Source organism: Leptopilina heterotoma, unplaced genomic scaffold (assembly GCF_015476425.1).
Source record: "Leptopilina heterotoma isolate Lh14 unplaced genomic scaffold, ASM1547642v1 Lhet_32, whole genome shotgun sequence".
Lineage (NCBI taxonomy): Eukaryota > Metazoa > Arthropoda > Insecta > Hymenoptera > Figitidae > Leptopilina > Leptopilina heterotoma.
In genome coordinates this window covers 1,054,662-1,076,588 of record NW_025111017.1, presented here as the reverse complement: position 1 = coordinate 1,076,588, position 21,927 = coordinate 1,054,662, and the positions used below count along the sequence as shown (strand labels likewise).

Genomic DNA, 21,927 nt, shown 5'->3' with positions numbered 1-21,927 from the left:
GTTATGGAGTTAAGGAATGATACATTTATTCAAAATAGTAACTTCGTTGTCTTCAGTAAATAAATGAGAATTTACTATACTGTGACATTTCTTTGCTCGTTTTTTATTTTTACAAAGAAGACAAAATATTTCATAGTAATTTATCTGACATTACCTTGATTAGAACATTGCCTTCTAAAATGTGTTCTGCAATGATAGTGTAAAAAAGCTCTTCAGCATCTGCATAAATCACTAGACGTTTTTTTATGATTTTATTTTTACATTTCATTGCTTAACTTAAATATATTGAATCATTAAATAATTATAAATTGCCTCATTACAATTTGATACCATATTATTTTAAACAGAAACTAATATATGTAAGAAGGTGTCAACCTAGATTTAAGTCAAACAAATTTATTATTCAATTTAGATTTTTATAAAAAATAAATGACCCATTTTCATATTGAAATTCATGCTCTGATTTTGTATAAATATCCTTAAAAGTTTTTGATTCTTTTTACATGTGATCTCTATAGTACGGAACAACGAATTTCCTGCTGTGATAATTTTTATACTGGACAAGCAACCAATTGTCAATTGATATGTTCTGGGTTTCGAATAAAACTAAAATTTATTCCACAATTTTCAAAGTTTTAATTTTCAAAATCAGATTTCTAACAATATTATTTATTCTTATAACGGAATTACCAGATAATAAATATGAATATATATATTTTGATACAAGAAAAATAAGAAATACAAAAAGTCTTTTAGAAATCATAGAAATGAATGAATAGAAGAAAACATACAAATGTCTGTGAATAAGAGCAGAATTTGATAAATATATACTAGCTTTATGAAGGAATGGCCATGAAATTTATTTATTACAATAGAATATATCATTTATATGAAAAATTGACGTAATATTATTTAAAAGGTTATGTGCGCCTTTTTCTAACAATAAATTTGTATGAAGTACTGTTTTAATATCAATCTGTGAAATTATTATTTCAACATTTATTTAAGAGTAATTAATTATATGTTAAAAAACTAATTTTTTTCAATTTTAACCTGTAATCTGGATTAAATCCAAGGTTATGTGGAGATGACCGCTCTTGTTCTGGTCGACCCACTAAAAATCACTCCCGTCTTTAACTAGACTTATCTTCAACATGCGGCTTTTTACATCCTTGGTAAAGGTGCCTTCTTGTCCCTTACGCAATCCTTAGGTTCCGCCTAATTTGTTCTTCGTTTTTGACACTGTCTTCTTGGCCTCTTCGAGGGCCGATCTGATACTCGGCATCTGGACAGTGCATAAATCCAATCTTGATGTGCCAAAGTTTCATACCTCACGTATTTAGTTCTAAGACAGTCACCTTCCTACTTTATAGCTTTTCGAGAACATCTTACAACCTCTACTGTACCACCACCACGACAAGGTCTATCGAACATATACATGATGTCAGTCATGTCTGGCAGCGTACAAGCATCCACCTAAATCCCAACACATCCATGACATCGATGTTTTTCAGCAATGGTTATTTCTAATTCTTGTTATTTAAATTTTTAATTATTGAGGATAGCCGGGACGGGCTCTGGGAAAATTATCATGATCGGACCTCATAGTAGGATTATAAAAACTTGAATTATTCTCTTTTAATGAAGATCAGTTATCATTTAAATTATTTCAGACATTAAATTTTCAATATTATTATTCCGGCATCAAATCTAATCCCTTCAAAATAAAAAAACTTTATTCATCCTGTAATACACATTTATTTCTGAAATAGTATCCTATTTTACTTACTCCTAATCTTATTTCTACAATAGGATATATTTATCCGCATATAGTTAACTCAAATAAAATTTGTGTTATATTTAATTTTTTTCAAACCCAGAGAGGCCGGGTCCCGAAGACTCTTGGCCCTGAGGCATTTACCCCTGCTGTATTTATTGCGACTCTGGATTCAGAGTTGCTGTATAAAATGGTGGTTTTACTAATAAAAAACGTTTTTTGCAAAAAAAAACATTCATACTCATTATAGTTTGTAGGAGCTAACAAAAATGGTTTGAATAAGAATCCCGTTTTACTCCTAGAAACATGAGGTAAAAATGGTTTTTGTGATAAGCGTTCTTGGTAGCTTATTTTACATGTCAGTGAACTATTTTAAGGTGCTAAAAAAGAATTTAGAAAAAAACAATTTTACCACTGTTAACATTGGATACTCTGATTATGCATGTTGTATTCATGATTTGAATATATTAGACGGAATCACAATGTAAAGATGGTTAGTTACAGGGTGGTGGCGGTGGTCGCGGGTAACAGCGAAGCGGTGACCCTTAGTGGCCTCCAAGCAGACACGCAATATCAACTGGTAGTCACTGCCGTTAGAGGTGGCAAACGATTCAAAAGCCGACCAATTGTCTTCCGTACACTGGGTAAACATTCTCTTTTACTTTACAAATGCTTTTTGACTATAAATATATATTCTCCATATATACCTACCTCTCTCCCATTACTTCTTTCCTTCCATGCTTTACCTCTCAGTTTTCTTAAAGGGAAAGAAACAATATAAATTTAACACTTTGTTAATATTGATATCTGATATTTCGGATCATCTAAAATTGTTTTCAGCATTGATTTCAGCGACCCGAAAAATTATTAAATACTAAGTTTCTTTAAAATTCTCTAGGTTTATAATTGTTTTCACATGGACCCATTGTTATAAATTTTTCAAGCAATCTGTGGTCTTGGTTAGCTTTTTCGCGATTTCAACCATTGTGCACCCTTAAGAAAATATGACATGAAATTTACGATTTTTATGAGTGTTTTTGCACATGCTGGGGAACGAACTCGTCACAATCTAATTCCAATAGCCTCAAAGACTGCATCATAATTTTAGCCTGCAAAATTACCGGACCCAATAGACCAAGAGGATCAAATAACTGCGGTATTTGCGATAACATTGTATATCCCAATAAATACCTAATGTTTTAGTAATTTCATCGAAATTTAAACAAATATGAAAATCACTTGATCCCTGTGACAAAGAAGAGGAGGAAACAGTTTGAACACAATTTTGGTTTTATAATTGTAAATTAAATCATTAAAATTTCTAAATTAAGAAAAGAAATCGTTTGAAGGTATAACACACTATGAACGCTCCGACCATGGGGTATCTTTTTTTAACTGCAGTGATTAAAAAAAGCAAATAAAAAACTATGTTACTTCTAATAAAATGGTCTAAAGATACTCTCGTTGCGCGATAGTATCACGAGATGAGTTTCCGGGTGAACTTCTTTTCCTAGTGAAAAGGGTGATCTGAAAAAGGGAAAAACGCAATGTAAGTTGAATTTGAACTACTTTTCTTAAAAGTAGACCAAGTCACAACGTTGTCCACAAGGCGTTAGATAGTAATAGAATGTGTTTTAACAGTAGTTATAGGTGCTTTCTATTCAATAAAAAATATTACAGCATCGAAGTTGGAACTTTATTCAGAATTCTAATTATTGTTTCCGTTGACAAGGGGAAAAGTGATTCGAGAAATTTAATCGGATTTATAATGAAGGTTTCAGTATTATTATATTATTACAGTATTATTTGATATCAATCATTAAAAAGTTTTGAAAATATTAGTAAAATTAAATGTACCTAGTACATAAGAGTTTTGACGAGACCTGATATCGCGTATAGTGTAAATTGGTTAAATCAGTTCAAAAACTGTTTTAATAAATAGCATTGTATCACAGCAAAGCAAATACTGCGGTAATTGCGTGAAACAATGAACCTGAAATTGATGTTTTAACAGGAGAACTTTGTAGATATCAGCTTTGTTGATGCTGACTAGGCGAACTGTGGCAATGGTGGAAGATCGTACAGTAGTAATGTGTTTTTGTTGGCAGATGCGTCTGCCTCTTGGGAAGCTAGAAAACAACGGATTATAGCTGCGCCCAGCACCGAAGCAGAGATAAAAAACAATATGGCATCAATACTTTTTAAAAAATTTTCTCAGCGAATTGCATTTTCAGATATCTGATGCTTTAAGCATTTTTAACAATAACCAAGGGGCACAGCGATCAGGAAAAAATCAAGTCTTTCACAATAGAACAAAACAAATATATATGAAACATTATTTTGTTCGAGATGCATTAAGGGATGAACTCATCGAATTGTAATATTTGTAGACGAATGTCTTGCTGATGTTTTTACGGAGGGGTTACCTGGACCTAATCATCGAAAGTATATTAATGACTTTGGACTTGTGAAAATATAAGTAAATTTTTGTTGTTGTTTAATGTTTAAAGTTAAAAAAAAGGAACATGACTTTTCGACGGAGGGGGAAGTGTTTTAGTTTGTAAGTCGCTCCAAAATGTCAATCTAAATTGAGTTGGTCACATGATGAGTGTAAAGTTTCGTTTTACTAATACAGATGTCACGTCGTTGGCTGTCTCGCCGTACTTAACGGTTGAGGTGTTTACATAGTACCTGTTAATAAAACCGATTTTAAATTATTATTATTATTACTGGATGCAATTATTATGGCCGTAAAATAAGGAAAATAGATCATAAATTTAATGTCTAGGTAAAAAAATTTTATTGTGTCTAATTCGTGGTTGTCGAGATTATTAGGGTAATTTCTGACTTCAGATTTACATTTAGCGGAATAAAATTTATTAAAATAAAAATTTGCGCTTTGAAAGTTTCTTTGAGGTTATCTTGAAAATCCAAAACGCAGGGTACAACACTTATTTATGTCGCAAGTTGCATGTTATGCCTTTTCGTAAGGAGCATATTCGTGCACCATGATTCCTATCAAAATATTAATGGAAAAAAAATATTGATTATTCACAGTTGTGTGCAATACAATACCTACTAAAGCAAGCATGCAATAGCAATAAATTTTCATTCATATGTTAAAATTATTTAAATAACTAAAATAAAATCTAATGTTTATTATTTTTCATGTTGTAACTTGAATATAAACGATCAAAAAAGTTTGAGTAAAAACTTTATTTTAGACATAAATCTTGCAATACATTTACTACACTTGATGACTCATGTCTAAAAACATATTTCTGGAGAACACGGAAATCTCGAAAAAATAGATGAAAAATTGTTTCATATGAAATATTTTTATGATAGTTTTAATTTTGCTAATTAATGATCAGTAAATTACTTTTAATGTTAAAAGTCCCGCAAATATGAAAAATATCATTTTGAAAAAAACGCGTTTTAATAAAAAATTACTTTTTGTAATGACAGTACGACTTGGGCTTTCGATTGGTAAAGACATCTCAACCCAGCCATGGCAAGAGCTTATTTTCAATGAACGATTGACTTATGTTAATGAATATTTGAGTACCAATTTATTTCTTTCTCCTCTAAATTGGTTACCCCGGCGTGATTTTTAGAGTCGGTGAGGTGAAATTGGTACGGTACTTTTGACCGAATTTAAGTGTGTTTAGTGTCGAAGATGCAAGACCAACTAGGTAATAACGGATGATGTCTCAACACAACTTGCGTGTGTCCTAATTTAAGCTGCAAATGATTGAACTCTGGGTTAAACTTCTTGAAACACAATTCACGACCGAGAAAATTAGTAAAAAGATTGACTGAATTGGATAATATGCGTGTGCGGAAATTGATGGAAAAGTGAAGAGATGGGCGACCGAACACCCTCTCAATTTTATCGAGACCTAAAGAAATTAAATTTTCCGTCAATTCCAGACGAGGTGATTCTTGATACCTAGCGGTCCAGATTAACTGTCATTTAACAAAAAGTTTAAGCGGCTACGACAGAAACTTAGGCACAAGCATTAACAGAAATGGCAGATTGCATTCAGGAGATCAAATCGGGAGTCGAACGAATCGCGCCAGTGTAAGAAGATTCAGAACTAAGTGTTTTACGTGATGAAATTAAGCAATTAATACTACAAATCAGTGCAGTGTCAAGTGACCGGCAGTGCTACGCCAGATCCGTCCCGTTCCTCGCACGACGACGGGTTTCTTGGTACCATTGCTGATTTAGAAAGAAAGCGATCAAGTGTCGTCCTGAGTGTCCTCACTAGAAATCGGAACATAACTTGTGTCGATAGATTTTTGCGTTGTCCAGAAGCTATTTAAATTTTTGATATCGAAGCCTATACGGTTGCAGCGGCACTACTTTCCACATTGATTTCCTGTTTCTGCGTCATATTAAGAATTACGCCAGATCAAGACCTGAAATTTGAATCAATTTATTTAAAGAACTTTGCAGGTTATTAGGAACAAAACAATTTCGAATGACTGCATATCATCCTGCTTCGAATGGTATGGTTAAAAGATTTTATAGTCAGTTAAAATCCGCGATTAAATGTCATAATTTAGAGAATTTGATTTAGATTTTGCCTACAGTTTTATTAATAATTAGAACGATAATAAAAAAGGGTTTGAATGAAACTTCCGCAGAAATGGTTTATGGTACCAGTATTAATTTACCTGCAAAATTTTTTATATCAAATGATTCAGAGTTAACATCGCATTTATAAAACTCAATGCTTAGAAGAATCATACAAACAATTCGAAAAACATCTCATTCGCCTCCCATCATAATTAAATTTGTACTTGAACCTAAATAGGGTTTTTGGATTCTTTTTGTAAAGACAGTGCAATTTGGGCATTCGATACCTTGATAACTTGAGACCATTACTTAAACTTATAAGGGTCCTCGCCGATGGTTGTCCACTGTCAAACATCATAGATGTCATCGATATGTTGGGCAGTACTTGTTCACTGCCAAACATGACTGACATCATGAATATGTTTGGTAGACTTTGTCATGGTGGCGGGGATTTTCACAATAGGAGAACAAAAATTGTGGATGTATGAAATAAAGAATAAATTTAGAGATGAGAGTTTAAATATATTTAAAATCTTTATTAAATAATAATTAGCAATATTGCAATAATATGGTTAAGCAATATTAAAGGAATATTAGTTAACAATATTGCAGTTATGTTACAACAATATTTCAAACCAATTTATCCACAAAGTGATATTTAAATATTCCTAGAACATATTGTGCTATTTGTGTTATTTGAATAATGTGTAATATTTTCAGAGCCACCAAAGACGTCTCCTCAACAAGATGCATCAGTTACAGGCATTCCTTCCCCACCCTCAGCTCAACAGCCGCCAACGTATTTACAGGTAAATTTACCAATATTATCCAATATTAATATCCTTTCAGCTGTTAACAACGGATTAAAACTTATTTAAGTAAAAAATTTAAAGTATGTTTTTGAGAGGAACATAAACTCTATACCGCGTAACCACACATATATGAGGAGTTGTATCGAAGAACTCGCTCGACGCTCGAACAAAAGGGATAATACCAGCCAGGTAGCAGTGAACGACCCACAGGCCCTCACTGCTGCCTGACTGGTATTATCCCTTTTGTTCGAGCGTCGAGCGAGTTCTTCGATACAACTCCTCATATGGCAGTGCTATAATACATTTTAAGCATGATTTAATCGCATTTATTGGAATATCAAAGGCATATGTTTCGCCATTCAAAATAACAAACGTGTGATAAATATTCAAAATCTGTCCGCAAAAGACGACATGCGGAAAAATGTTCTGATCGTTTCCCTTTCACCACTCTTCAAAATTTTTTATCCTATAAGAAAAAATCCAAATCTAAATTAGGCAGTCTGCTTTCATATGTTTCCTTTGGCGATAAACAATCAGTCATCCTTTCAAAATCAGATTCCAACTGAAAAAAAGTAAAGGAGAATATTTATATTTATTAAAATTTATTAATGTTTCTTTGCCTCATACTAAACTTAAAAAAACAATGTTACTGACTAATGTGATTCCTGATGGACGAGTCAGGCATTGGAAATGTTTAAAATACCCTTCTAAAGAAGCAGTTTAATTTAATGTCAGATTTCAATATTTTTGATTTAGCATGGAGTGTCTTTTCCCATTTAAGAAAAATATCAGTTAAACGATATTTACTACGATTAGAGTCAGTTAAACAAGCCGTCTCGTCGTCCACTTATTCTAAAAAATGTTTAAAAAAGAAATTTAAAATATCCAGAAATAAAAGTATTATAATAAAGTACAAAGTGACCACATAAAACTTTATATACCTGCTTTACTTTTATCTGCATCTAAGGTTAACTCTTCCAATACGGTCCTGCACTAAGTCAGATAAGTCGACTCTTTGTCCACCCGAATATTTTTAGGACTATTGCAGTGTCTACAATGTAAACTTAGAAGATTGAAAACTGGAAGCAACCTAATCAAAACTATTCTTGATTGGAAGGGTCTGAAAGTTTGTCTGACAATGACAAAATTATTGTATTTTTGATTTGGTTTAGTTTTAAGAGATAATTTACTGATTTAATAGTGTCAGATAAAGTCTGATCGTTAATAGTTCCTGACAAGGAAGATAAGAAATCAGGGTTTTTTACAGGTGGTGGAGCAGTACTTTTTCATGTAGAGTAGAGTGTCCAGTTGCTGGAGGGGTAAGGTCTGAGTTCGAGCTTTGTAATGGGAATTTATCAAAAGATGAATCAGGTCTAGATTCAACCACATTGTAGAGATCAGAGTTCACTGCACAGAAAAGAAAATTAGTTTCCTCCCAGTTACAATTTGTAGTATAACGGTGTTTAAGGATACCAAATTCCAACTTAATAACTGGACAGATGGATGTCTATGCAGGATGGTCGCTCTTACAATTTTCACAAAAAGAATTTTGTTGACCCTTGGAGCTGTAAATGGTTGCATGTCTACTCTCACTTTATTCGCATTAAGGATATGTAGACCTGCATTGATCTAAAATATGGTAGAAGCTTTAACATCGAAAACATCTGCGGCGTCGTGAAGTAGATGGAGTTTAGAAACTTTATAATCATCCAAACGAATATTGCGAAGCACTGTAGGACTATTGATAGTGAATTCGATTTTATCGTGAATCAGAGACAAAGACGATCGAGATGAAATTATACAGTTAAAACAGATACACAGATGAGTTAAGATTTATTTTGAGATTATGCTCCCACGTGTTGGCGATGTGAGGTTAGGTTAATTCAATTCGGTTTTTATAACCTGATTATTTAAAATCAACGTTACAACACTTGCATTAAATTCTATTTTAAATTGTAATGTCGTATAATTGAAAGTACAATTAAATTGTGTTTTACAGATAAGAGGTGTAGAGGTGGGTATAGTGGTGTTAGTACTGATTGTGTGGGCAGGGGCAATAGCCTTGTTCTTTAACCGCTGGGGTAAAATACGTATGTTACTACCATATCAACCAGACTACAAGGAGCAGCTTAAAGTTCCTGGAACAGGAGTGTGCTCTTCTGGGAATGCTGCATATAATCAACACTCGTCTCAACATGCCTGTTCCCAGGTAAAATTTATATGCATCAATCATAACATACATATATATAATATGTATTCAAAAAATTGATGTGAATACAAATAGTTTATGCACATGCGTAGGTTAGTTGCCACTTCTGGTTGAAAGAGTATATGCCACTTTAAATTCATCGTTAATGGTTGCTTTATAGAATGTTAAAAAATTATAGACTAATGCCTTTTGCATTTTGTTGATTTATAAAATATTGCGTTAGATGAAATAATTCTGAAATTAGAAAACAATTTAGAATTATTTTCCTAGTTCTTCAGTAAAATAATAATGTTAAAATAGAAGAAGAAACTAAAATGGTGATATGGAAATATAAAGTGGTTTCGTTATGTGAACGATATGACATGTTAATTAGAGTATGTGTGCAACAACATTAATAAGTGACTCTTCTAGTTTCAGCAAAATGCAATTGTAGAACAGTTGTTAAATTAACCTTGAATCTCAATTTAGAATAATTTTCAAAGGTTAACGTTTACTTCATATTGCATATGGTTGGTAACTGACTTGTAGAAAAGAGTTATCCCGATATGTGGCCAAATTTTAATCACTTTTTGGCTTCCCGAACCCCATTTTGGAGATTTGTCTGCCCTCCTCATCCAACTGTTTGCATGGGCTTTTTTTAAAAAATACAAGTTCAGGTACAAAAAATGTAAAGACCAAACAGAAGTAAGGCTGTTTCAGTATCTTTAAAAATATTGAAAGCTTGAAAAATTTTTTTTCAAATAATACCCGTTTTTTAATTGTCTACAAAATTCGTTTAAGTTGTATGTATGTTCCCAAGAACATTTTCTCTATACCCCACCTGTACCTGTCCGCCAAAACCCTCCAGAATATTCCACTTGGTATACGGAATTGCCCCTATAATTATTCTAAATTTTATAATAAATTAGGTATATTCAACTACACTGAAAAATAAGGGAGATGTAGCATATTTTCTAGTGATGATGCGGGTTTTTGACCTGAGTTCTGTTACAGACTTTTTTAGGGCGTGTAGAGTTTCCTAGACTAGATAGTATGAAACAGAATTCAGAGCTGAGTTGCACAACATCATTTGAAAATGGTGATCTTCTTTTCAGTGTCGTAATAAATAAAAATTCATTTATGCTATTGGATAAATTTTATGAGGTATTGTAAATTTCCAGTGAAGCTTTATGATTACAAAACGGTCATCGGGATATAGGGTTATTTCCTAACGGACAAACAACCAAACTATCATTTAACAGGAAAGCATTTATAGAAAGATTGAACTTTAACAGAACAGTCACGTAACATACTTGATACTCAACTGAATTATCATATTTACAATCTAATATGTAAAAGAATTTTACCGGCCTGACATGCAACATAATTGTCATACAACTGACAAGTAACACTACCCAAGTGCCACGTCGGGATTGACTTCTCCCAATAGAAATTTTATAGATAATTGACAAATATTTGACAGATTTAATTAAATTAGAAAATTATAGCAGGAAGAAACTAAGAAAATTTTTGTAGATAAATATTTAACAAGTTTTCTCGCTCTCTGCCGAACCCAGAAATAACCAACGAGTAGGTGGCGAGAAATTATTTCCTTTTAATTTTTTTACCTGTTTTTACATTTTTTTAAGGATTCTTTGCAGGTATTCTATTCAAGAACCTTTATAGGATCCTTAATAAAATTAAAACTGGTGAATTGTGCAATCGTGAGGAGAACTTTCATACTTTGGATCAAAGAAATGTGTAAAACTTTTTACACCAGGCACATCTGAAGAAGGCAATTTTTCGCAAAACTCGCATGTACCATCACAATTTATGAAACAGAAACTAACTGGTGTTTCACATTTGGAAGGTTTCTCAGAAGTGTAACCACTCTTATACCAGGAATATTTGAAAAGGTTTATGAACCTAGGAGCTGACAACTGATTATGAGTTAGTGACTGTATTTTTAAGATATTATTTCTTGCATGCAAATTGACATCATAATCATACAGAATAACAGAATCAGAAAAATGTTTCACAAAGTTCTTCCATGGTCTAAACCCGTGAACATCTAAAGGCTATGATACATCATACTATGATGTATATCATCATACTATGATGTATACCAGGATGATACATCTATGATACATCATACCTGTTGTACCTGCAGGTATCGTAAAAATTTTCACAACTTTTTCATTGGTATCAATATTTTCTAAGTTTTTTTTTCGTTTGCCCTGTCCAGGAATCTAAACAAAGTATCGATTGTTCATCTACAACAGGTAAATATATGTTTTTGTACCATTCAGCTGCTAGAGCGGATGATAAATTCCCAGATGCTGAACACAACACAACTATATTGTCTGTTTTGTACAAATTATTTTTCACAATTGGTCCAAATTTTCCTCCTTTCTCTTGCAAGACAATAAGTAGTGGAGATTCCAGCAGTCCACTAGCAGTTACAATCGGCTGAATTGTGTAGCTATGTGTCAGTGAATTCAATGATTGAGCTTTGCACTCAACTTTTGTTTCTCCTTTAAAAGTCAATGTTCTTCCGGCATGCAATTCTAAATTGAAACCTGATTGGTCTAAATTGTAAACATTATCAGGTCAAATTAAAAAAAATTTGTTCCCGAATTTTGCACACAAACTCATCTGCTTCGTGCTTTAAGTAATCTTTATTTGATATTTGAGTTTAGGTGACGAATTTGTTAATTTTTCTCGATACAATTTTGTGTTGTTGCTTAAAATTGTGAACCCATTTTGAAGAAGCTTGGAATAATTTCGGAGACAAATTAACTTTATCCCTCGCGTTTACAGCCCATCGTTTTATGCTCATATCATGAAATGGGTAATCTTTTATCATGAGCATCTTGATATTTATTTAATGCATCCTTACATATTTCCGACAATTTTTCAAATCTGTTTCCACCTTCTAACACTTGAGCTTCCCATCTATGAAGCATTTTTCGATCTTGCAGATTTTTAAATTGGTTTTGAACTTTTGCAAATTTCAGATTACCGTTTTTACCAGACTTCCAGTAAAAGACGGCTGTTTTCTTATATACTAGATCTACACGGAAAAAAATAATTCGGAAATAGTTCCTGAATTCGTTCCGAAATTGAGGATATGAGCAAAAATCGGTAATTATTATAGAGCTGTTATTTGGAAGAAATGTCGAACTTTCAAAATAGATATTCAGGAATTATATGGTAAGAACTCGGTATTTATGTAATAGTTTTTACGAAATGTAGCGGCTGAGTATTTCAGATAGTCTGGACGGTAGAACTTCCGATGAGTTCGGGAAAAATTCAGAGGGTCGCTTCATATATGAAGAAGCTCTTATAAGGGCTACAGAATAGTTCCGGAACAATTCCGTAGCAAAGAAAATAAAAAAAAGAAGTTGTGTATACGCGTATATACTTGATCGACATTCGTCAAGCAAGGCGAACTGTGATTGGTTGAGGAGGATACACACACATACATACATACATAATACACTTATAGCTACCTACATATATTCTAACGCACACATAATTTATACACAAATAAACGCAAATACACGACGCATTGAATCGCACGCTGGTTGTAGGGACCTGGGAAGTCTTATATACTAGATTTTACTTTTATTCAGCGCTTGTGAGAAACAGGGTCGGCACATCTTTTCTTTCGATGAAGTTCGGGAATTATTATGAAATTTAAACTGGAGTTCTCCTTGATTAGACGCTTGTAAATACTATTTTAGAAGAAATATAATTTCTACGACAAAATTTCGATAATATTATAGACCAGTCCTGTATTTCTCCAGGAATTTATTTACAATGCTGATTTTGAAAGTCTCACAAGAACCGTTTCGTAATTAGTTCGGAACGATTCTGAAATACTTACATTGAATTTCTAAAAATTTCTCGAACTTTGCACAAATCCTCAATTATGGAACAAATTCAGGAATTCTTACAGAATTTATTTTTTCCGTGTATTGTACATTTAGACTTATTATTGTTATCGTTAATAATAACTTCTGGCTCATATTCAAAATCTTTATCGACGGTAGAATGCTCTAGACTGCCGAAATAAAAAAACACGTATCAAATATTTGTCAATTATCTATAAAATTTCTATTGGGAGAAGTCAATCCCGACGTGGCACTTGGGTAGTGTTACTTTGAGCTGACATGTAACCGAATTATATTCTAATAAAATTAACACACATAAAAATGTATATTATAAAGAAATGACATGCAACAGATTTGTTATTCAACAAATCTCACATACAACAAAATTTATATTTTACCATCCGGACATTAAACAGAATTGTCAATTAAAATATCTAACGTACAGTAGAATTGTCATTCTATACGACATTTTAACGACTTAATATGCAACAGAATTGTTAGTTAACAAAACTGACAATCGAATGAATTTATACTTCACTGACATGACCTCCAACAAAATTGTCAGTCAACAAAATTCATACTTTACTGACTTAACATGCAGTAAAATTGTAATTTAACAAAAAACTGACATTTTACAAAACTTGTGTAAAAGCGAATTTTATAATTAACTAATAATAAATTATTATTGCTTCCTCATAAAGGAAGCTTTGTATTAGCAAAATTTTGAATTGTCATTTTTTGACATATTTATAAATTTTTTTTTATTATGCCTAATACTTTAGTACTTTATATATGCACAGGAACTCCCCGTATAAATGTTCTAAATAAATAAAAAAAAATTTCGACGTATTTTGAACTCCGAAGTCCAAAAAACGGATTTTAAAAATTTGTCCCGATGTGTGTGTGTGTGTGTGTACTAACATTACATTTGCCTCAATATCTCAGAACGAGAAAGAGCTTAAGGCTTCAATTTTTTTTTAATTTGTAGGTCTCCCCGGGGGACATAAAATGAGAGTATTTTCAGCCGGATTCATAAAGTTTAACTATATTTTTTTTGCATTTTTCTTTTTGTAAAAAAACGTTTTTTGGCCATAACTTAAAAAAAATGTTAGGACACCTATAAATATTTTTCTTTAGTTTTGTAGAGTTTTTTCAGACGCATCTTTTGAGCCTTCATTGAACATTTTTCGTCTATATTAGCCGGAGATATTAAAGTTTTAAAAATCCAAATTTTTCGAAAATAACACTTTTTTGAAAATTTTGTTGAAAAATATAAAAGTAACTTTAAAAGAATCATTAACAACTTGTAGAGCATTAAAAAACGTTTCGATTGACATATTTTTTAACCTCATTTGGTCAGAAATTATCAAATTATTGGTATTTGAAAAATCAAAAATTGTGGAAAATAACATTTTTTCAACATTCTTGTTTATTAACTTATGTGTAATTATTAAACTATTATAACCATCTTATAGAATATATAAAAACATTTTTTAGACCAAGATTTAATGATTTTTAACTTTTTTATAAAAATTAATTCTTATATTTCAATTATTATTATTTCTATGAGGAAGCAAAGTGTTCATGAAATGAACACCAAAATTATAAAAATGTACAACTTGGCAGCGGTTTTTTTATTTTTAATTAGTCAATTTTAAAATTTACTCTAAAATAATTCTGTTACATGTTTAGTCGAGAAAAAGTTAATTCTATTAAATTTCAGGTTGTTGATATAATAATTCTGTTGAATAACAAGTACCTTACAATACTATTTTGTTATATTAATCCCTATACATGATGTTCTATTAAATAATAGTTTGGATGTTTGTCAGTTGGGCAATATTCATCCTGCGTCGAAATTTTGATTCTCTTGAAAGGTTTTCTTGACAGGTTTTCAAAAACAATTCTGGTTAGAGTTGTTTATTCTATCTGGGTTATAATTTTAAAAAATTTTGTTTTATATTTAAGAAGAAGTAAGTAGAAAACGTTTATTTGATATCAATGACTTAACATGAATTATTATTAGAGGCTAAAGTCTCATTCTCCATAGAGTGACACATATAATCAGTGATGCTCTTTAAAAAATGTTATTATTTAAACAAGTAGACCATTTTTATTATTAATTTTATTATTTAAACCAATTTTAAGTACTAAACCTTCACCTGTTATATTTTAATATATCTAAATACGTCTTTGATTCAGAACACCATTGTTCTACTTTGAAAATTTTTGCAGTCTGTAGCTAAACAGGAAATTTATCGAAAAAAGATTTAAAAAACTTGAAAATCTTGTGAAAAATACTTTAAGAACAAATAAATGAGTAGGTTTGTTTTTATTATTAAGGCATGAAGAGACCCTCGAATGCAATTTAATGAACTTTACACCCTCCTAAAAGAGGGCTGGTGACTTTTTTCTTGGCTTTTGGTAAGAAATATATATGAAATTTAAATCCTTATGAACAAACTACTAAAGACTCTTTGAAACATAAGGACCCCATATAATTTTCATTTGATGCAGAGAAGCTCAAAAGTTTTAGAATATTTACAATTATGACTTTGTGCAGAACTAGAAATTAAAATATTCATACATAAATAGCAAAATGTTGAATTTCTTTTTATGGCTAATCTTAGTGACCAACTTCCTCTTTACAGCAGAGGTGCTTTGAATTTTGTGTTGTATCGTAGATAGTTAAAGAACTAGAGGTCTATTTCAACAAGATATTTAGCACAAGGCTGAAATTTTGTAATTTAAAAGCAGTTAAATTTAAAAGTGATGTCCTGGAAGGTCACCAGCGGTTACATTTGTGTCATCATGCTTCAACAAAATGTAAAAAAACGAAAAATTAAAGTATTTCTTCAAAGCTAAAAATGTAATATGATATTTTGTACATTATGTTAAAATATGAAGAAAAATTTTTCCAGTCGTTTTCTGTGATAACTAACTCTTAGGGCCAGTTCCACAACTGAATTAACCAGAGTTTAAGTCGGTGAACTCGCTTCAGTTACATTACTGAACTGAGTTCATAGATTTCAACTCCGGTTAAAAAGAGTTGTGGAACCAGTTCTTAAAAATATTTACAACATACTTTCTGAAAGTTTTAGCTTTATAAAACGGCCTAAATAAATCGTACCTTCAAACCTCATCAGAACTTTGACATCGTTTAGCATGATCTTGTAACCATGGAAAACGTCTGGCAATGTTTTTTCATTTTGCAACATAATGTATAATGTAGCATATTAAAATTTTTTATTTCTAGAAGTAACTTAATATTTCCGGTATTTTACATTGTAATAATGAGAGATTACACTAACGCAACCTGACAGATCATTACTTTTAAATTATACTACTACTAAATATACTATGTAAAAAATTTCAGCATTGTGCTAAGTACACCTTAATCAAATAGATCGCTAGCTCTTGCACTAAGAAGTCCAATGTAGATCACTACTTGGCGCCTGAAAACTTTACCAAGTCAGTTGAATGGACTCTCTCATTAAGTTTTAATGAGTTCTGTTTATCCAGTAACAAGTGTAAGAAATATTACCCCCATTTTCGTAGTTTTAGCCAGTGTAATTTTCTGTCACTCACATTTTGCATTAGAATATTTTAAATTCTAGTTCTGGGCAAAGACGTATTTGTATTATATCTAAAGCTATACGTTTTTCTGTTTCAGATTATCAGTCAATAAAAAGTCAACAACATGTGTCACCTAGTCAGTTTTTAAGGAGTTACGTTTGCCTTATGTATATGTGAACATAAACTGTAAAAAATTAATAAAAATTCGTTGACTTTTCAAAGAGTACATTACTTGAACTTTACAAAAATTATATTAATTTATGTTGCAACAACATCTGAAAAAATTATATAAATATTCTTTTGTTTTTAAATGTTTAAATTCTCATTAACACTTCAAAACCTAATTAGTTCCAAATATTTATAGAAGTTTTCGTAGTTTACTTGATAGCAGACCTGCAAATTCATTAACCCATTAAGACCCATGAAGAAACCAGCCATTGTATTAAAAAACTAACAATTGGATTCATAGGCAAATGGAAAAAAAAGATATACCTGTTTTTTTGTTTTTAATTTCTAATTGTTTAACAACAATTGTTTAAACAAATTAATAAAAACTTTTAATTTTTTGAAAACTGTTAACGCCAATCGATTCTACGTGAAAAAATAAGAATGTTTTGTATAGGTCATTTTTTTCTTCAAGTCGTATTTTGTTTATAAAATTGTTATAAACAAATTAAGCTGGATAAAGGGTGTTTCATCCCAAGCGTAAACAAATGGATTTTAAGTAAAACTAACAATTGGATTCATAGGCAAATGAAGAAAAAAGATATACCTGTTTGTTTGTTTGTAATTTCTAATTGTTTAACAACAATTGTTTAAACAAATTAATAAAAAAATTTAATTTTTTGAAAACTGTTAACGCCAATCGATTCTACGTGAAAAAATAAGAATGTTTTGTAAAAATCATTTTTTTCTACAAGTCATATTTTGTTTATAACAATTTTATAAACAAAATACGACTTGGAGTAAAAAATGACCCATACAAATCATTCTTATTTCTCCACGTAGAATCGATTAGCGTTAAGAATTTAAAAATTTTTATTAATTTGTTTAAACAATTGTTGTTAAACAATTAGAAATTAAAAACAAAAAGACAGGTATATCTTTTTTTCATTTGCCTATGAATTCAATTGTTAGTTTTACTTAAAATCCATTTGTTTATGCTTGGGATGAAACACCCTTTACACAGCTTAATTTGTTTATAACAATTTTATAAACAAAATACGACTTGGAGTAAAAAATGACCCATACAAATCATTCTTATTTCTCCACGTAGAATCGATTAGCGTTAAGAATTTTTAAATTTTTATTAATTTCGTTTAAACAATTGTTGTTAAACAATTGGAAATTAAAAACAAAAAGACAGGTATATCTTTTTTTTCATTTGCCTATGAATTCAATTGTTAGTTTTACTTAAAATCCATTTGTTTATGCTTGGGATGAAACACCCTTTACACAGCTTAATTTGTTTATAACAATTTTATAAACAAAATACGACTTGGAGTAAAAAATGACCCATACAAATCATTTTTATTTCTCCACGTAGAATCGATTAGCGTTAAAAATTTTCAAATATTTTAAAATTTTTATTAATTTGTTTAAACAATTCTTGTTAAACAATTAGAAATTAAAAACAAAAAGACAGGTATATCTTTTTTTTCATTTGCCTATGAATTCAATTGTTAGTTTTACTTAAAATCCATTTGTTTATGCTTGGGATGAAACACCCTTTACACAGCTTAATTTGTTTATAACAATTTTATAAACAAAATACGACTTGGAGTAAAAAATGACCCATACAAATCATTTTTATTTCTCCACGTAGAATCGATTAGCGTTAAAAATTTTCAAATATTTTAAAATTTTTATTAATTTTGTTTAAACAATTGTTGTTAACCAATTGGAAATTAAAAACAAAAAAACAGGTATATCTTTTTTTCCATTTGCCTATGAATCCAATTGTTAATTTTTTAATACAATGGCTGGATTCTTCATGGGACTTAATAGGTTAAATATATATTGAAATGTAAAAAAAATTTTATTTGAAATTTGACAACAAATGTCGGTGATAAATATCATATCTAAAATTGTCTTTTTTTTAATGTACACTTAATAACATATATAGGGTAGATGTACCAGTTGTGGCCACTTTAAGCTGTTAGTCGTCTTTTAGTAAGAAAATAGATTTATTAAAGTACTGAATTTTATTATAATTTTTTTATATCATATTTATTGGAGTCAATTATATTGATTTTCAAACTTAATAAAGTTTTTTAGCTATATTTGCTATTAAAAAATAAACAAATTGCTTCAAAAAACCTGTTTCACCAGTAGTGGCCACACCAGCACCACTTGTTATATATATATATATATATATATATATATATATATATATATATATTATATTTTTTTTAAAAATAATTAGAATTAGTAAATCTAACTTGTACAGTAATTAAGTACATTTATAAAAGAAATTAATTAAATTCCATAAATCTTTAATTTATTTAAAATCACAGTTTACTTTTTTAACATGCACTGGATTTTTTTTAAATCTTCCTTCTTCCTTTTATTAACATTTTTGCCTTTAAGAAAAAAAAAGTTTTGTTATTTTACCCACACTTTTAATATAATAATTATAGCATAATTCAAATTAAAAAACTAATTAATTAACTATTACAGAGGATAAATAATTAGAAAATACAACAGCAAGAAATGTATTACTTAAACGTGAAATTATTATTTTTATTCAGTTATTAATTCAATGGAAGTAAAATAAATACTGTCATACTTCAAATTATTTTTCGAAATGAATTCATTTATTAAGATAATTATAATATGAAAACTACTATTAATCAAACTAAAATCATGACAATTTTGCCGATAAAATATATAGTGTGGCCAAAAACGGTGCTTTTATATTTTTGCTGTACCGTTTTTGGACACGGGCTTTTTTACAAATATTTGAGGTTATTATTTTAAAAGCATTGTTTTTATATAAATATTTATCCCCTAGAAATATTGTATAAAATATGAAAATATATAGAATATGAAAATATTGATATTAATGTCGAAAAACAATCATTTACTTCCCAGTGATATTTCAACTCATCTACTAAAAATTGTACTTATTCGCCACTGTCAAAATATTTGTACAGTTATGTGTGTTTTTAAATTAAATCAGCTGAATTTCTGTCAAAAACAAGTGAACACAGTGTTGCCTACTTATTTTAGAATTTTATGAAAGTATTTATAATTCACTAGTAACTATAAAAACTTCAATAATGCCAAAATAAATCTGAAAGTGGCCACAACCGGTGCAGTGGCCACAAACGGCACATCTACCCTATGCTTTTGTTCCGGTTTGGGCAACTTTTTGAAAAGTGGTGTGCCTTCTACAAGAATGTTTTAAGTCTGTGGCTTAAGTCTATGGTTTAAGTCCATAGACTTAAAACATTCTTGTAGAAGGCACACCACTTTTCAAAAAGTTGTCCAAACCGGAACAAAAGCATATATATGTTATTGAGTGTACAAAATAGGAGGATCGTTTTTTAGAAAAGTTTAAGACCTTAAAATAAAAGAAAAATAGTAAAAAGTTTGGAAGTACCTATGCGTTTTTAACGGAATGTAAACTTCCTTTGTCGTAAACAATTTACTGTTTAATTAAAGAAAAGGGATTTATCATTCGGTAATACTATAAATTAAATGTGAAAGAAGTTAACAATCTCTCCGAATCAATTTCTCACTTAAGCATATTGGGACGTGTCCCCAACTTCGGCGATAACCACTTCATACGGTCTATTGGTAGGACGGAGACGGCCCATCCAATAGTTATGGATGGGCATGTCAGTGTTTCGGACCAGGCACTGAGGATAGAAAAGTGGTAAACTAGTTTTAATACCCCATTTACTGGGAGAACCCCTGATTGGTAGTGATTAAAATTAATGCTTTCCTATAACACATTATAGGAGAGGAGGCTACTGGTTATGGTTATGAAAGGAGATGTATGGTCTTTAGCATAAAATGAGAGAGGTCAGTTCGTTGTCTGACACTTTCCTAGATATGGTAAATACTTCAGGGTTAAAAACCGGTAGTAGCGACGCTGTTACACCTTTCACTGTGGAGGAAAGTGTCCTGTCTCTTTAAAGGACGATATTGCGATATATCGCGTACGGGTTCGATTTTAAGCATCCTTTGTTTCTACATAACGACATTACTAGAGAGGAAGGGTTGCTCGGATTTGAGTGCGAGTTGTTCAAACACTGTTCTTACTGGAAGGAGGTCTCTTCCTTGGTTTTGCAGAGCTCATTTAACGCCTTGTTCAAAAACTCTGTACCGTTGTAGGTAACTAAAAAAGAGGGAGTTCCCCAGCGATTAATGATCATGTCTTCAAAAGATTTGCTAATAGATGGACCTGGCTTCGTGAAGAAATCTTAGAAGATCAGTTTCTTCCTTTTCGATTTACTGGTCTGACAAACGCCTAACATTTTTCGCGACGTCGCGATAATATTCCTGCCAATAGTAGCGGTGTGAGACATGGTGAAAGGTATTGTTGACGCCCTGATGACTAGCTTGAGGCTGATCATGTGCCTCTCTCTTTATTTTGTTATGAAACTCCCGTGGTATTACGAGCTTCCATTCATTTAAATCGGGAATGGTGAAGTCGATTATTTTATTCGTGACGTGGTGGTATAATGAATCGTTCTCGATTTTCCAGTTGGGGAAAGCGGGGGAATGAAGTAAGATATCTTAAGGTACCACTAGTCTCTGGTATCTGTAATCAATGGACCGGTTCTACGTCGTAACGATCTTGGTCTATTCGCAAGAGGATGTCTGGGACTACGTTGAAAGAACCGTTTCGGTATTGAATTTCGAAATTGCATTTGCAAACTTTTAAAGACCAATTAGTTAGCCTACTCGTCGGATTCTTTATGGATTTCAGCTACTTCATTATGTGGTGATGATTCACAACCGTAAAGTGATAAGCTCTAAATTTTTTGATTGCCCATACTACCGCCAGGCATTCGTGTTCGGTTGCCGAGTAGTTTCGTTCATCCATTGATAGCGTGTGGCTGGCGCATGAAATTACTCGTTAG

At 31.1% G+C, this 21,927-nt stretch overlaps 2 protein-coding genes across 9 annotated transcripts in view; one reads left to right on the top strand and one right to left on the bottom strand.

The window, feature by feature from the left end:
• The window catches only part of LOC122504835, a 79,469-nt gene that overhangs the window by 4,135 nt on the left and 53,407 nt on the right, over positions 1 to 21,927 (bottom strand). The gene's annotated exons all lie outside the window — the stretch shown is intronic.
• LOC122504834 overlaps positions 1 to 21,927 on the top strand; it is a 111,597-nt gene that overhangs the window by 58,287 nt on the left and 31,383 nt on the right. For 6 of the 8 annotated variants that reach the window (XM_043616105.1, XM_043616109.1, XM_043616103.1 and 3 more), the window contains 3 exons: positions 2,276 to 2,421; positions 7,083 to 7,171; positions 9,174 to 9,383. In XM_043616105.1, coding sequence (XP_043472040.1) covers positions 2,276 to 2,421; positions 7,083 to 7,171; positions 9,174 to 9,383 — 445 coding nt within the window. The remainder of the gene's footprint in view (positions 1 to 2,275; positions 2,422 to 7,082; positions 7,172 to 9,173; positions 9,384 to 21,927) is intronic. The other 2 variants (XM_043616107.1, XM_043616111.1) reach the window with 2 other exon arrangements.